Source organism: Pelmatolapia mariae, linkage group LG17 (genome assembly GCF_036321145.2).
Source record: "Pelmatolapia mariae isolate MD_Pm_ZW linkage group LG17, Pm_UMD_F_2, whole genome shotgun sequence".
Lineage (NCBI taxonomy): Eukaryota > Metazoa > Chordata > Actinopteri > Cichliformes > Cichlidae > Pelmatolapia > Pelmatolapia mariae.
This window is the reverse complement of record NC_086242.1, coordinates 39,560,001-39,574,085: the sequence shown is the minus strand read 5'-3', so window position 1 is coordinate 39,574,085 and position 14,085 is coordinate 39,560,001. Positions and strand designations below refer to the sequence as shown.

General features: G+C 46.1%; 1 protein-coding gene and 1 long non-coding RNA gene across 4 annotated transcripts in view; one reads left to right on the top strand and one right to left on the bottom strand.

Annotated features, from left to right (window-relative positions):
- The first annotated feature begins 1,659 nt into the window (after positions 1-1,659).
- On the top strand, positions 1,660-3,895 carry LOC134615808 (uncharacterized). The gene is made up of 4 exons (XR_010091352.2): positions 1,660-1,929; positions 2,777-2,825; positions 2,994-3,056; positions 3,439-3,895. It is a non-coding gene; the product is annotated as an uncharacterized LOC134615808 (long non-coding RNA).
- Positions 3,896-8,261: 4,366 nt separating this feature from the next.
- The window catches only part of sbf1 (SET binding factor 1), a 54,270-nt gene continuing 48,446 nt past the window's right edge, over positions 8,262-14,085 (bottom strand). For all 3 annotated transcript variants that reach the window (XM_063460451.1, XM_063460453.1, XM_063460452.1), the window contains 10 exons: positions 13,530-13,706; positions 13,350-13,451; positions 13,084-13,269; positions 12,641-12,767; positions 12,432-12,562; positions 12,014-12,358; positions 11,567-11,772; positions 11,330-11,417; positions 11,113-11,244; positions 8,262-10,657 (listed from right to left, as the gene is read on the bottom strand). In XM_063460451.1, the coding sequence (XP_063316521.1) occupies positions 10,559-10,657; positions 11,113-11,244; positions 11,330-11,417; positions 11,567-11,772; positions 12,014-12,358; positions 12,432-12,562; positions 12,641-12,767; positions 13,084-13,269; positions 13,350-13,451; positions 13,530-13,706 (1,593 nt within the window). In that variant the 3' untranslated portion in view covers positions 8,262-10,558. The remainder of the gene's footprint in view (positions 10,658-11,112; positions 11,245-11,329; positions 11,418-11,566; positions 11,773-12,013; positions 12,359-12,431; positions 12,563-12,640; positions 12,768-13,083; positions 13,270-13,349; positions 13,452-13,529; positions 13,707-14,085) is intronic.

Below are 14,085 nucleotides of genomic sequence, written 5' to 3'. Positions count from 1 at the left end.
AACGTGATTTAAAAGACTGAATAGAGTCCGATGCGCGTATATGGAAAGGAAGTGTTTTCCATAACCTAGGTGCTGCAACGGCGAAGGCACGATCACCTCTGGTTTTCAGGCGAGACCTAGGTTGCACTAAGAGCAGTTGGTCTGATGATCTTAGTGCTCTTATGGGGCTATACGGGCAGAGAAGATCAGAAGATGTTCAGAAATCATGTGATCAGCTCATCAATGTGGCCAAAATTGCTTCGGAGTCAGCAGCCACTCAGGGCCTGAACACGTTCAGTTTCAGTTTTCCCTCCGACGTGTCTGCAAACACCGCTGCTGCACATCTGGCGTGCACACTTTGCTCCTCCCCCGCTGCTTGGTTTTGTTGGTCTTTTCCTTCTTAAATCACCTGGTCATGAGAGGCTTTTGTGTGTTGGTTTAAGATTTTCATTCGTTCTTTTCAGCATGTAAAGTGCAGTATAGCCCCACTGGGACAGATCCACTCTGAGGGTTCTAATGTGCAGCTGTGATGTTAGAAATAAACAGCAGCACTGAGGTTACTCTCCATTAAAATGATTTTCTCTGAATCCGCTAAATCCAAACATTGCACTTTACCTTTTTTTTGTTAGATTTGTAGCATCGTCATCTCTGTTTGGAGCAGGCAACGTTCATCTGTGTTGTTCAGGGCAGAAAAGTTTTGTGTTGGTGAGCAGAGAGGGCGTCTCTCTGAGGGCCGCAGGTTTAGTCCAACCAGCTAATGCTTAGAAAGCCCGGCTGTGCTTTCAAAATGTCAAGAACTATCCATCCATCCATCCATCCTCTTCCGCTTTATCCGGGGCTGGGTCACGGGGGCAGCAGAGAAGCCCAGACCTCCCTCTCCCCAGCCACCTCCTCCAGCTTATCCGGGGGAACACCAAGGCGTTCCCAGGCCAGCCGAGAGATATAATCTCTCCAGCGTGTCCTGGGTCTGTCCCAGGGCCTCCTCCCTGTAGGACATGCCCAGAAACCCTCATCCAGGGGGCGCCTTCTGGGTGAGGCTCCTTTCGATGTGGAGGAGCAGCGGCTCTACTCTGAGCCCCTCCCAGACAGCTGAACTTCTCACCTTATCTCTAAGGGAGAGGCCAGCCACCCTTCGGAGGAAGTTCATTTCCACCGCTTGTATCCGCGATCTCGTTCTTTCGGTCACTACCCACAGCTCGTGGCCATAGGTGAGGGTAGGGACGTAGATCGACCGGTAAATTGAGAGCTTCACTTTTACACTCAGCTCTCTCTTCACCACGACGGACCGGTACAGCGTCCTCATCACTGCAGCCGCAGCAACAATCCGTCTGTCAATCTCCGGCTCCCTTCTCCCATCACTCGCGAACAAGACCCCGAGATACTTGAACTCCTCCACTTGGGACAGGAACTCATCCCCGACCCGGAGTGGGCACTCCACCCTTTTCCGGCTGAGAACCATGGCCTCAGATTTGGAGGTGCTGATCCTCATTCCCGCTGCTTCACACTCGGCTGCGAACCGTTCCAGTGCGAGCTGGAGGCCATCACCCGATGAAGCCAACAGAACCACATCATCCACACTGTAAAATGTAATATTGTGTTTAATTAAAAATATTAAATAGGCTGAACTCAATTTTTATCAATTTGTTATTAGAACTCAATTTAAATAACTTACCAGTACTTTTTATGCAAAAACGCTGATAAACTCGATTAATTTGAGTTGTCCTAACTTAGAAAAACTAAGTAAGCTGGAAGTTTTGCTTCTCTGGGCGGAAGGATGAAAGATGTGTTTTGAAAATGCCACGTGACTACCGTCCTCCTCCCTCGCGGATCAGTCCGCATGTTCACGGTGCCAGCATTTGTTATGGAATATGTTGAGCAAACCTGGAGAAGCGTCAGCTCAAGAGACTATTGTTGTCATTACTTTGGATCTTTACCTGATACACTGACTTGGTGAGTAAATGTTTACTCTTATTCAAACTGATTTTGTGGCTTCTCTTAGTTTAGCACCAGGTTTAAAATCTTGCTAGCTAGTTAGTGTTAGCCTAGCATTGCTGCTGCCGCTGTGCTCATGTTACTTAAAAATTAACACCACAGCCTTAAAAACCTTACATAAAACTATGTCGGTGAAATTTTCTGTTGATCGTTTGAAATAAAAAAAGTGAGATAAGAGCCCAGACAAAATTCTTTGGGAGGTGCAGCCGTTAGGGGTGGGGTGGGTGTGGGTGTGGGGGGTGGATAACAGAGCTCTCCGAAAACGTGGAAGCACTTTTGCAAATATGTGATATTTTGATAAATTAAGTAGATATTTGAGCATTACTCAGCTACATTCTCGCCTGAAAATATCTTAAAAGGTTATTTTGTGACCCAGAAAGGGTAGTCTGGTGAAAAAGAGGATCGCATTTGTCGGCCACGGTTGTCGGAGCCTGTGCGTACTTGTAAGCGCGGCAATGGCGGAGGAGCGCGGCTAAAAAACTTATTACTTTTTCTGGGTCACAAAATAAACTTTTAAGATATTTTCGGGCGAGAATGTAGCTGTGTAAAGTTCAAATATCTGCTCGATTTATCAAGACATCACATATTTGCAAAAATGCTCCAACGTTTTCAGAGACGTCCATTTTTTTTATGCTTTGTGGCAGCTTTAGAACATCTGTGGCATCTATTAATGCCAAATCTAGCCTTTATTTAACAAAATAAGCAAACTCTATGTTACAGTGATTGCACAGCCATTAAAGATCAAATCAGTTTCTGAAAAATGTTCTGTTTTTTCTCCCTCTGCTTGCTTCTTACTGTCTTTGAGGCTCGGGACCAGCACTCCTGTTGTTGGACAGAAAGACATCAACTCAGTGGTAAGTATTTTGGTTTTCCAATATATTAGCAACTGTCAGTGACATTTATATTAATCAGGCTGAACTTTAATCATACTTTAGATCAGCCTGTTTTACTTATTGTTTTGTTTGTGCTTTGGTTTGGGGAAGTTGTTTCTTTACTGATCTTTTCCTGTCTTCTGTTATTAGACTTGAGATATGACTGCACTATGCTGTTGCTGTGACTCCAGTTAATTCTACAAGACATGCTGTGTAAGTAAACAAACAACAACAGTTTGGTCTGCATTTCTTCAAACTTAGTTTAGAGGGTCTACACTGTATATAGTGAAGTCTGCAAGTTTTCTAACAGCAAAATTTGTTTTGTGCCCAAATCATTTTGCACATCATTAGAATGAAAGTTATTGGCCATGTTTGCATAGCCCTTTTTAAAATGATGCTTTCATGACATTATTGTGTGTTGGGTGGTGGTCAGGGCTATCCAGACTGACAATTGGGACATTGAATGTCACCTCTCCGGTGGGGAGGGAGCCTGAGATTGTTTAAATTGGAGTCTGTTTTATACCAAATGCAGAAAAAAAATGTTTTAAGAAAGCAATTAAGTTCATGTTCCAAAAATATGATTGTTTGCTTGCAGGACAACAGGAGAGATGAGTCCTCCGTCACAGATGGTGTGGTCAGTGAAGATGGTCGCCTGCAAGTTCAAGCTCATTGCATCTCCAACCCACATCCACTGCCACTGTACTTAAGGGAAGTTAAAGACTTTCTTCTGCACTTACATTTGGATCACCTCGATCCATGACAGTCATTCAGGCAGTAATGCCTGGACTGGAAACAAGCCATTCTTAAAATATTACAACATTCCAGCTCCTGTGTTGGAATGCAAAACAAATGTGTTGTTTAAATTAGAGACTGCACTTGTGACAGAACAACAAATATTTTATTTTGATTATATAAGTGAGTACAAAAACTTGTGGTAGGCCTAAACTTATTTTCAGAATAATTACATCTGAGACTTTGTTTCATTGTAAGATTATAACAGTGATGGCAATATAATTGTTTGTTGTTCAGCAGAACAGTGTCCAGTATGTTGGCTGTTGTACTTTGTTGTGTTTGAAAATAAAAGTTGGGCTGATTTTAACATCATTACAAAAATTGTTGTTAATTATTTTTAATCATATTCAGGTTACCACAAATTGTTTTTTCATTTAGTTGAACTTGAAATGTTTGTCAGTAGGTAAACAATTAGTATTGTACAGTCAGAAATATCAAGTTATTCTTAATACTGCAGACTTGCAATGTATAAGTTGTCCTAACAGTCATCTTAAGTAAGCTTTACTTAGTTTTTTTGAGGCAACGAGTTTCCATAATTTTTTTGAGTTCTGGGAACTAACAAGGCTGTACAGTGTACTCAAAATGAGTAAGTTGCCCTAAATTGGTCATCTTAAGTAAACTTGATCCAATTTTTTTGAGTTCTGGGAACAAATGAGCTTGTACAGAGTACTCAAAATAAATAAGTTGTCCTAACTTAGTCATTTTTAGCTAAGCTTTACTCAATTTTTTTGAGGCAACGAGTTTCCATAATTTTTTTGAGTTCTGGGAACTAATTAGATTTTACAGTGCACGAAAAGCAGAGATGAGATTCTGAGACCACCCAAGTGAAAGCCTTCTGCCACTCTACGCCTAGAAATCCTGTCCATAAAAATTATGAACAGACTCGGTGACAAAGGGCAGCCCTGGCGGAGCCCATCACCCACCGGGAACGAGTCCGACTTATTGCCGGCAATGCGAACCAAGCTCTTGCAACGGTTGTATAGGGATCGAATGGCCCGTAGCAATGGACCAGACACCCCATACTCCCGCAGCACCTCCCACAGGACACCCCGAGGGACACGGTCGAATGCCTTCTCCAAGTCCACAAAACACATGTAGACTGGTTGGGCAAACTCCCATGCACCCTCAAGTATCCTTGAGAGGATAACGAGCTGGGCCAGTGTTCCGCGACCAGGACGAAAACTGCATTGTTCCTCCTGTATCTGAGGTTCGACTAGCGGACGGACTCTCCTTTCCAGCACCCTGGCATAGACTTTCCCAGGGAGGCTGAGGAGTGTGATCCCCCTGTAGTTGGAACACACCCTCTGGTCCCCCTTCTTAAAGATGGGGACCACCACCCCGGTCTGCCAGTCCAGGGGTACTGCCCCTGATCTCCACGCAACATTGCAGAGACGCGTCAACCAAGACAGCCCTGTCAAGAACTAAAATGTTTATGTTCGGTTAACCGTCAGTGGAAATCAACAATCACAGGTGGTCATGAAAATGGATTATTATTTAGTAAATCCACGATGCGTTCACCTCAGACCGCGGCACACGGCCCTGTATTTGCTCAGTAATAGTTTACAGCCTGTTTGGATCTTGTTCAGGCTTCTGATGTGTGCAGAGTTCTGCTGCGACGTTTCATTATATCAAGTTACTAAAGTGGACTTTTTGACCATCCGGCTTAGGTACCAAGCTTTTGGTTTAACTGGTGGAGTTGGATCAAATTGTGGCACCCAGCCTTGAACTGTAAAGCTTCCCTGAACACGCTGATGTTTCGCTAACAGAAACGAGCGCCTGCCAGAATATTCCAAAGTGCAGTTGACCAGATCATCTCGACACAAGGACTGTGCAGCTCGCAAACACGTCACATGATCTTTAACCCTCATAATGTCCTCCCGATTTCCATACACCTGTGGACCTCAGGGGACAAAAATGTCCTCACTTCATTTGAGTGTTTTTTAAAGTATAAATTGTCAATCAATTCAGTGTTACACCTTAGGTTTACTTAAGACTAACATATTACCACAAAATTTACCTTTCATTTTGCAATATAAGGCCAGCAGACCTTGTTTACATAAAGTACACTCTATTTTTGAGCGAAAATAAAATGAGACAATAAAATATTTAAATGTTCAGATTATTTTGACTATCTGTCTAACTACAGAGTGCTGTATGTTGAACTTTAGTGAGAAAGTTTTTTTGAACCATTTATAAATTTTAAATGGCAGCACATAATCACACCTGTGGTCCTCAGGGGTCAAAAATGTCCCCATCTGGTTTGATTGATACTTAATTAATATGAAGTGGATTTTTCCCCCACTTTTAATTAAAACTTAATTTAAGCATTTTGACACTATTTCTTTATTCCATTTCAAATTTATGTCTGATAAAACCTAATTTATACGAAATGTTTCTTTGTTTTCGGGTAAAAAATAAATTAAATGATCAGTTATTGTGATTATCGTTTCACAACCAGAGTCGGTTGCTTTAACAGATGATCACAGACGGGTTTATGTCAAAGTTAATTTAGAAAGCTGTTTTTAAACTACTTCAAGTTTTTTACTGGCAGCAAATAATCACATCTGTTGTCCTCTGGGCTCAAAAATGACCCTGTTTGCTTTGACTGTTTATAAAGCAAAAAGTATAAAATATCATCCATCTCTGTGTTTCAGGGTTTTATTCAACTTTATTCCAGCTCATTACCTGACATGTTTCTGTTTTGGCATGGCAGGACTCTTAGTGAAGGCAAACTTTCATGAGAACAAAGGTGTGTCCATATTTGACACCAGTGCAGGAGGAAGCTCAGGTTTATTCCTCTGTACTGGTCCCATCATGGACAGCTTTCTTTCTGCAGTTGCAGGCCAAGGGTCATATACAGTAAACAGGTTGTTACAGGAAAACTTCTGCAATGTTAGGGACAACTCGCGTGTCCTGACTGCAGGCCATCGTACACTAGCATGTTCCATGTACAGCTGGACCTGGCATCACATACTGCCCATGTTTTTATCTCAAAGTTCCCCGGTTTACCTGGGATGTTCTGTTGGAATGGACAAAACTTCTCTACCAGACTCAGGATGTCATAAACTGGCCGTAGCGACTCTACTGGATGCACGGCAGTAAGAATCAACATACCCACATATGCCTACAGCTGCATTCGATCCATTTTTCTTCATCTGTTGTTGTCCCTCCTTGTTTGTCATTGAGTTGGCTGTAGAGCAGGTCATCTGCTAATTGGATGGTTGTTGGTTCAATCTCTGTCTCAGTCTGGAGTTCTTACCAAGGTGTCCTTGGGCAAGTTACTGAACCCCAACTTGGTCTCTGATGCATCCATTGGCATGTGAAAGTTAAAAAGCAGAATACAAGCAGAATACACTGTGTGTAATGCTTTCAGTACTCGAGTAGAAAAGCAACTGAAGGAGTATGGGACCTGGCATCTGTGCTTGGACCGTGATAGAGGGTCTTTCTCTGAGGCACATGAGAGAGTCATGCATCGTCTGTCACTGGGGAGGATAGAAGATCAATGTTTCCTCACATTACTGCAAATATTCCTCTGTCTCAGCTGACTCCTCTTTCTTGCTTGATTCTTTGTCTTCATCATAATTGAAATGGAAGATGTGTAGTCCTCTGACACATCTTCTATTTCAGTTTCACATTCTGAGAACTCAAGAAACTTCCAGAAGCCCAGTCACTTTCTTTCCAAGCTCCTCAGACAACCATGTCCTGGATGCCTGAGAACCTACTTGAACATAGTTCAGATTCTTCATCACTTTTCTTCACTTCATAGCCTTCTTCCACTTCTGCAGGTGGGTGATGAGCTTTTTCAGAGAAAGGGTAGCATGTGCTCTAAATATTGACAATATTTTCTGTATCTTCTAACCCTGGATCTTCCTGAACATTGATTTTCCCTCCTCATTATACTAGAGGACAATATATGCTTTGTCCTACTGGTCGTTGCTTTGCACAACATGGTAAAAAAAAGTATGCTCATCAAAGTATGCAAATCTCTAGTGCAATGGAGGCTTGTGAGCATACTTTCTCTGTATGTATTATTGTAGGGTCTACCTTACAATACGAAGCACTTTGATGCGACTGTTGTATAAATGTAACAATGTAGAGCACCTGCCTTCTCATTGTGCTGCCTGTTGTTGTTGTTATGACCTTTGCTTGACCCCACACATCAGTGATCCAAGATCAAAGATGTTTGAAAGCAGTGTGTGAAAATGTGGCCCTTTGCAACACTTTGTGGACGTTTTTGTCCCCGAGGACAACAGATGTTATAAAATCCAATAAAAACCCCATAAAAACATCAAATTACTTAAAACTTATTTAGTATTATGCTATGCATGATTGGTATAACTCCTGTTATTTTCAGACCATTTGATGAATAAAAAACATTTTTGATAGCAAAAGATTTCTTTAGAGGACAAAAATGTCCCAAGGACAACACAAGGGTAGCAGGTACTTCACAGGTATTTGGTTTACTCTTCTTACAGGAAGTGGAAAACAGGTGATCTGCAGGTGAATGATGCAGGTTGAGTGAGCGCTGCAGAGCAGCTGCTTCATGCACAAACAGCTGTTGACTGTGGTGCAGCACTGGTGCAGCTGTTTGCAGACAGACACGGACACGTGAACGTTTAAACCCACAGTTTTTTATTTGGATTCTAAAAACTCGATATCGACATGATTGACAACATAACCCGGCTCAGAAGGTCATTTCTAATTAAAAAAAAAACAACAAATAAATAAAACTGATTATGTCATATTCTTGGGGCGATGTAGCCGTTTGTTTTGAGAGATGAGTAAACGAGAGTGAAAAAGGTGAGCTGGGGCCGACACCAGGACGCAGCGAGCGTCCTACGGGTATCTGTTCCTCACCCAAACCATCGCAGTGACTGTTTGACCTTTCACTGTCTGTGAGACGCAGGAACCTGCAGACTTTTATAGGTAGTTGATAACATTTCATCATGCTCGCACCGCTAATACCAGCAAATCCTACTGAAATAAACTGAGGAGCATCAGAATATTAACCAAGAAGACGGCAACCAAACAGACTGGAGATACTAAAAAAAAAAAGATTTTATTAGAATAATTTATTCACAGGATCAGCGTCAATCAGTATGAATATTTCTATGTGTTTGTTATCTTCAATCTCACAACGATGCACCAAGCCAGTCTGCTGACCCCGGCACCAGGAACACCTGACCTCTGACCTTTGTTAGTCCACATCGTCCCATCGCTGTGGGCGAGCAGCGCGTAAAGAGGCTTCCTCTGCCGCTAACACGCCCCTTCCACTCTAATGTTAATGGTTCATGTTTAAGGACAACTGTGTTTACACAAAGAAAAAAAAGACACTAAGGGTTTACATTTCCAGAAAGCATTAGTCACATTAATACAGAGATAAACAAATGGCACATTGAATTCCTAATTTCAAAATAAAGTGGTGCTTGAGGAACTTTACTGAGGAGACAAGTTAAATAAATTACTAGCATAAACATTACATACAAATCTGGAGTAGTATATACAAAAGAGTTATTAGCACAAAAACCTGTTCAAAGACAGCAGTAGGACATATTTTACAGAGCGGGGGGTCAGAGTGCTGGATGCTCGTGGAGGGACAGACAGCCGCTGACATTAAACCATGTTTGAAACCTCTACAGCGACCGTGCGCTCCCAGGGCCACGGCGCTCGTGCTGCATCGCTGAAGCCTGAACGTTCACGTGTAAACACAACAGCGTGGAAACTCGTGAGCAGCGCTCTCACACACACACCTGCGTGACCTTCACCACCCCGCCATCATCACAGGAAACGACAGTATTTCACTTACAGCTCTTACGGTCTCGTGTCTGTGCTGACTGAGGCGCATTTTAAATTTGGAACTTCTGCCAACAACAACATCGAGACAAAGTTCTGGTCTTTTAAAAATATTCAAAATGTTCAGTTGAATCGGTCCTCACGTACGTCACACGAGTCATTTTAAAGGCTGCACCTGCAGGCAGCGATGTCACCACGTCTGCATTTACCTGCTTCGCTCAGTCGTAGAGGAGGACGCTCGTTACGTAAACTACGATGGGAATCAGAGTGAACAAAGCGATTCATGGCAGAGCTCAGAGTCCAAACAGACACGAGACAATTTGAGCGGTTAAAGAAATACGGGAGTTTCCTCTCCCACACTCGGTGTGTCTCTCTAGACCATCCCATAATATCACCGTTCATCGGTATCCCTCCTCTAAACGTCTCACCTTCTGGGTCTCCTTCTACCTGTTTCATAAAGCAGTCCCTCCTTGTCTCCTTCAGCATCCCTTCAGAGTGTGAATGTTAATAGCGCGCAGCGTAGTGAGGGGACCTCTGTAAACACTGTCGGCGAGGAGTCCACCGACACTCAACACCTGCTGGGCTCTCCGGGTTTGATCTCTGCGAGCGGTTCATAGCGTTCACAGTGTGTCGTTGCCACACGTGGAGGACAGCCGGTGAGCGTTGACCTCCTCCTGGTACAAATTTGAGATTTTTTTAAAAAGCAAAAAAAAAAACTGAAAGGAAATCCTTCATGAACCGTTGACAAGCCCCCTCGTTGCAGCCGCTTCCTCTTGAACTTCCTTTGAACGCGCCGTGAGAGCGCTGCATCAGGCAGCGGAAGCCAAAGAGGAAGAACGTCTGCTGACCGACGAGCCGTCGGACCCTCGAAGTCTGTACGAGGCCGGGCCGACTGCAGCTCCTCCGTCATTCCTCCCCAAAGTGTGCGGCAGGGCAGTGAGGTTAGTAGGAGGGGAGGAGGGTGGTGGCGGCTTACAGGTCTGGAAGGATGTTCATGCTGCAGCTACGACAGCGAGTGGTTCTTTGTGTTTTTTTTTCTTTTTATAACAAAAACACTGAAACATTGTGACGCAACGTCATTAGTTCAACACAGAACAGAGCACGGTGGTCACAGGCTCCTCCCCTCGCCTCTATGCGTCTGACAGGCAGCTCTGAACACTGTCCATCCACAGCTGTGCATTCAGGCTGTCCTGGGCACAGAAGTTGTACACTCGTTTGGTCGTCTTGAGCTGAAAGAAGCAGAGAGACGAAACAGGATGGTTAAACACACACAGACTGATAACAGCAGGGTCTCCCGGACGTTCGCTGGTTTCTCCATGGCAACGTGCACGGACTCAGAAACGATGCAGGAGCAGCGCAGACTGCAGGGGGAGGGGCTCTCTGCAGTCGGCCTGTTGCCTCGTGGCAGCAGGCGCTGCACGTTTCTCCTGCCTCTGAAAACAAGCTGGGCTCAGCTCACTGCTGTAACCTACAGAGTTTCATGTAATGCTGAAACAAAGGCCAAGAAAATGAATAATCTCTGACTCTTTAGCCTGGAAAGCCTCCTAGGAGGAGTGTGTGTCTGTTTAAACAACTGTGTGTGCACCAGCGCTCCCCATGAACGCTACGGGGGAGCTTCAGCCAATCCAGGCTCACTTCCTGTCAGAAATGAGCCTGGAGCAATGCGGCGAGGGAGCTCACTCACATCAAAGAAGGCTTTCTCGTCAATGTTTTTTGGCGCTCCCATGGCAGGCGTTCCCGCGGTGACAGACTCCACCTCAGCCAGATCGATCACTCCTTTGCACTCCTTGTCCTGCCTGCTCTCGTAGTATCTGAGCTGCAGAGGGAGGGAGAGAGGCCCCGTTAAACCAGCAACAGGTCTCCTCGAGACAAAGCGGCAACGCTCCTCTGCTCCGTCTTACCTGGTGTTTGGTCTTATCTAGCACAAACCACCGCGGTTTCCATGGTTTCAACAACGCCCCTCTCTTGAAGAGAATGCCTTCAAAACTCCTGGAGGCCAAAACACAAGTAAAGACATGCTTGAGCTGTTCTCTGACACCACTGCTTCTACGATGCACAGTTTAACTATAGGCCTGTCACACGGCAGCAGAGCTGGGAGGAGTCACGTCAGCACGACGCCCGTGCTGGCAGGTACAGACCTGTTCTCGCTCTCGCTGCTCTGGAACTGGCTGTAGAGGGTGCTGGTGCTCGGCCGACCGGGGACGGGCGTAGAAGTGGCGCTGGCTTCGCAGTCCAGAGCCAGGTTGATGGAGGATCCTACACCGCTCTCCTGCAGGTAAACGCCCTGAGAACGCCGCTGATGGCTCAGGTTGGATGACATCAGCAGGGAGCTGGAGAAGGAAGGCTGTAGAGGCAGAAAATGATCAGTCTGCACATACTGAGCTACCACTGTGTGTGTGTGTGTGTGTGTGTAGGATGAAACCCTGGCTCAAAAAGACACAAAAACCACATACAGCAGGACAAACTGTTCCCAGGATTAAAGCTGCAGGTTTGTGAGAGCAGTGACTGAGTGTTAGCATCCTGCTACACCGACCGGCTCGTGCGTGTGCACTTGTTTGGCTTTGGAAATGAAACCGTGGGCCCACCTTGCTCTCCAGCTTGGTCTCTGTCCTCTGCGTGGTCTTGATTTTATCCCACGTGTCCTTCCACTTATCTGTCGCCTGGCCCAGCTCGGCCTCCAGACTCTGCAGGTCCTGCAGCAGCTTGGTGATGGCGTCGGGCACCACCTTGGTCAGGTTGTCGTAACACGGCCATACAATGTGCCGTTGAGATTTAGGCCCGCTGGTGTCGGGTTTCTCCGCCGTCTCTTCGGCCGCGCGCTCCTGCCTGCCCCTCAGCTCCCAGTCGTACGACGGCCCCTCGGACAGAGTCTCCTCCGTGTAGAAGTCCCACACCTTCAGGTTGGAGATGAAGGTGTACGGCCTCAGCACCTGGAACACAGAGCGCTTTCATTAAGCACCGAGTTTGTCTTTCGGCCGCAGCAGGCTGTGCTCGTGTTCTCACCTCGTCGTCTTCAGGAGAGAACATGTAGTTGTAGAAGACGGGCGTTTTCTTGTTCAGTCTGTCGATGTAGTCCCACACAGACTTGCACACCTGAGGGTTTTTCCTCTCGCCTTTCTCCTCGTACAGCACTCCTACACACACACGGCTCATCGGTTACACTAACAACCACCTTCGTGCGTGGAATCAACACGGGCTCTGTTTGTACTCACCCAGCTCGATGCGCTCGTAGTCCGAGTCGAGCAGGAAGGTGCGGAAGCGGTTGGAGACGTAGTGGTAGGCCAGGAACTTCAGGTAGTACTGACTGAACTCAAACTCCATGGGGAACTGGAGGTGGATCTGAGGGTGGAGGCACACAAACACATGTAGTTTAAGGTGCTGTGTGTTAATCAAGTGCTGCAGCTGCTCCGTACGTCCAGCAGCCACCAGTGCAAACAGGAACAGCGCTGACCTCTGACCTTAGGGCAGACGCGATCAGAGGAAGGAGAACAGAAGCCTGCTGAGTGTTACATCACATCTATCTAATTAATCAGGATGATTTTAGGATCTGACAGCACCACTGCTGCTGCTCTACACACTGCCTCGCAGCGGCTGTGAGAGCATCCGGACACAAAGCGCCGGTCCTCGATGATGGATAAACAATCAGCTGTTGTACCTGGTGCACACAGTCGAGGAACTGCAGGAAGATGGGGGTGAAGCCGCTGCTCTGGCTGCCCAGTGTCTGAGCTCCTCTGTGGCTGAAGCGGTGGCCAAACGACAGCCACTCCTTCTCCACCAGGAGCCGGAAACCATCGAATGTCCTGTAGTAGGGATCAGAGAGCAGCTGCACCAGGGACACCACCTGCAGAGAGACGCAGCATCACACACTCTGCACCCTCACAGCTCGCTCTAACAAAACCAAGCAGCCAGCATCTGTCAGACCTGCGTGGTGACATCCCAGCCGTCCTCCAGGCTGACCATGACTGACGAGCCCGTGTCCAGGAGCTCCACCACCAGGACAGACACCTGCAGCACCCTATGGAGCTGAACGCACACACGCAGTCAGCACAAATAAGAGCCGCGTGGACGAGAATCGGCCGAGAAACACAAAGTGCGACGTACCAGCGCCATCCACTCGGACTCCTCCAGGCAGCGCAGGAAGCTCATGTTGGGGTCGGAGGTCGAGGAGCTCGGCACGCAGGCTTTCATCAGCTTCTTGAAGCTGTTCTTCACCTGCCGCACGTCGCACACCTCAATGGGGACCACCTCCCACTGCTGGAACGAGTCCTGCTTCCCTCCCTGAGGACAACACGGTTATTGTTGAAGACACCAAAGCACGTTTGTTTTCTGCCCTCTTCCCCTTCGAGCAACACGTTAATGTAGCGCTCAACACGTGTGTCAGTCGCAGGATTTATGTCCTATGTGTACGTACTGACTGTTAGCTCTGCTGATGCTGTTTTTCCTCTCAGTGAGTGAACAAACATCACCTCAGACGAGTTTCTGATTTGACTTCAGTTTAGTTCCAGAGTGGATCTGCAGTGTTAGTTTGAAGCTTGTGTCAGAGTATTGTTGACACCCAGAGTCTAAAGGAAGGTTGTAATCCAGCGCTTTGTATTTGTATTTATTGGAGTTGTCAGAGTCGTGTCAGTTAGCTTTAGCTCTTAGTTTAGGGAGTTTT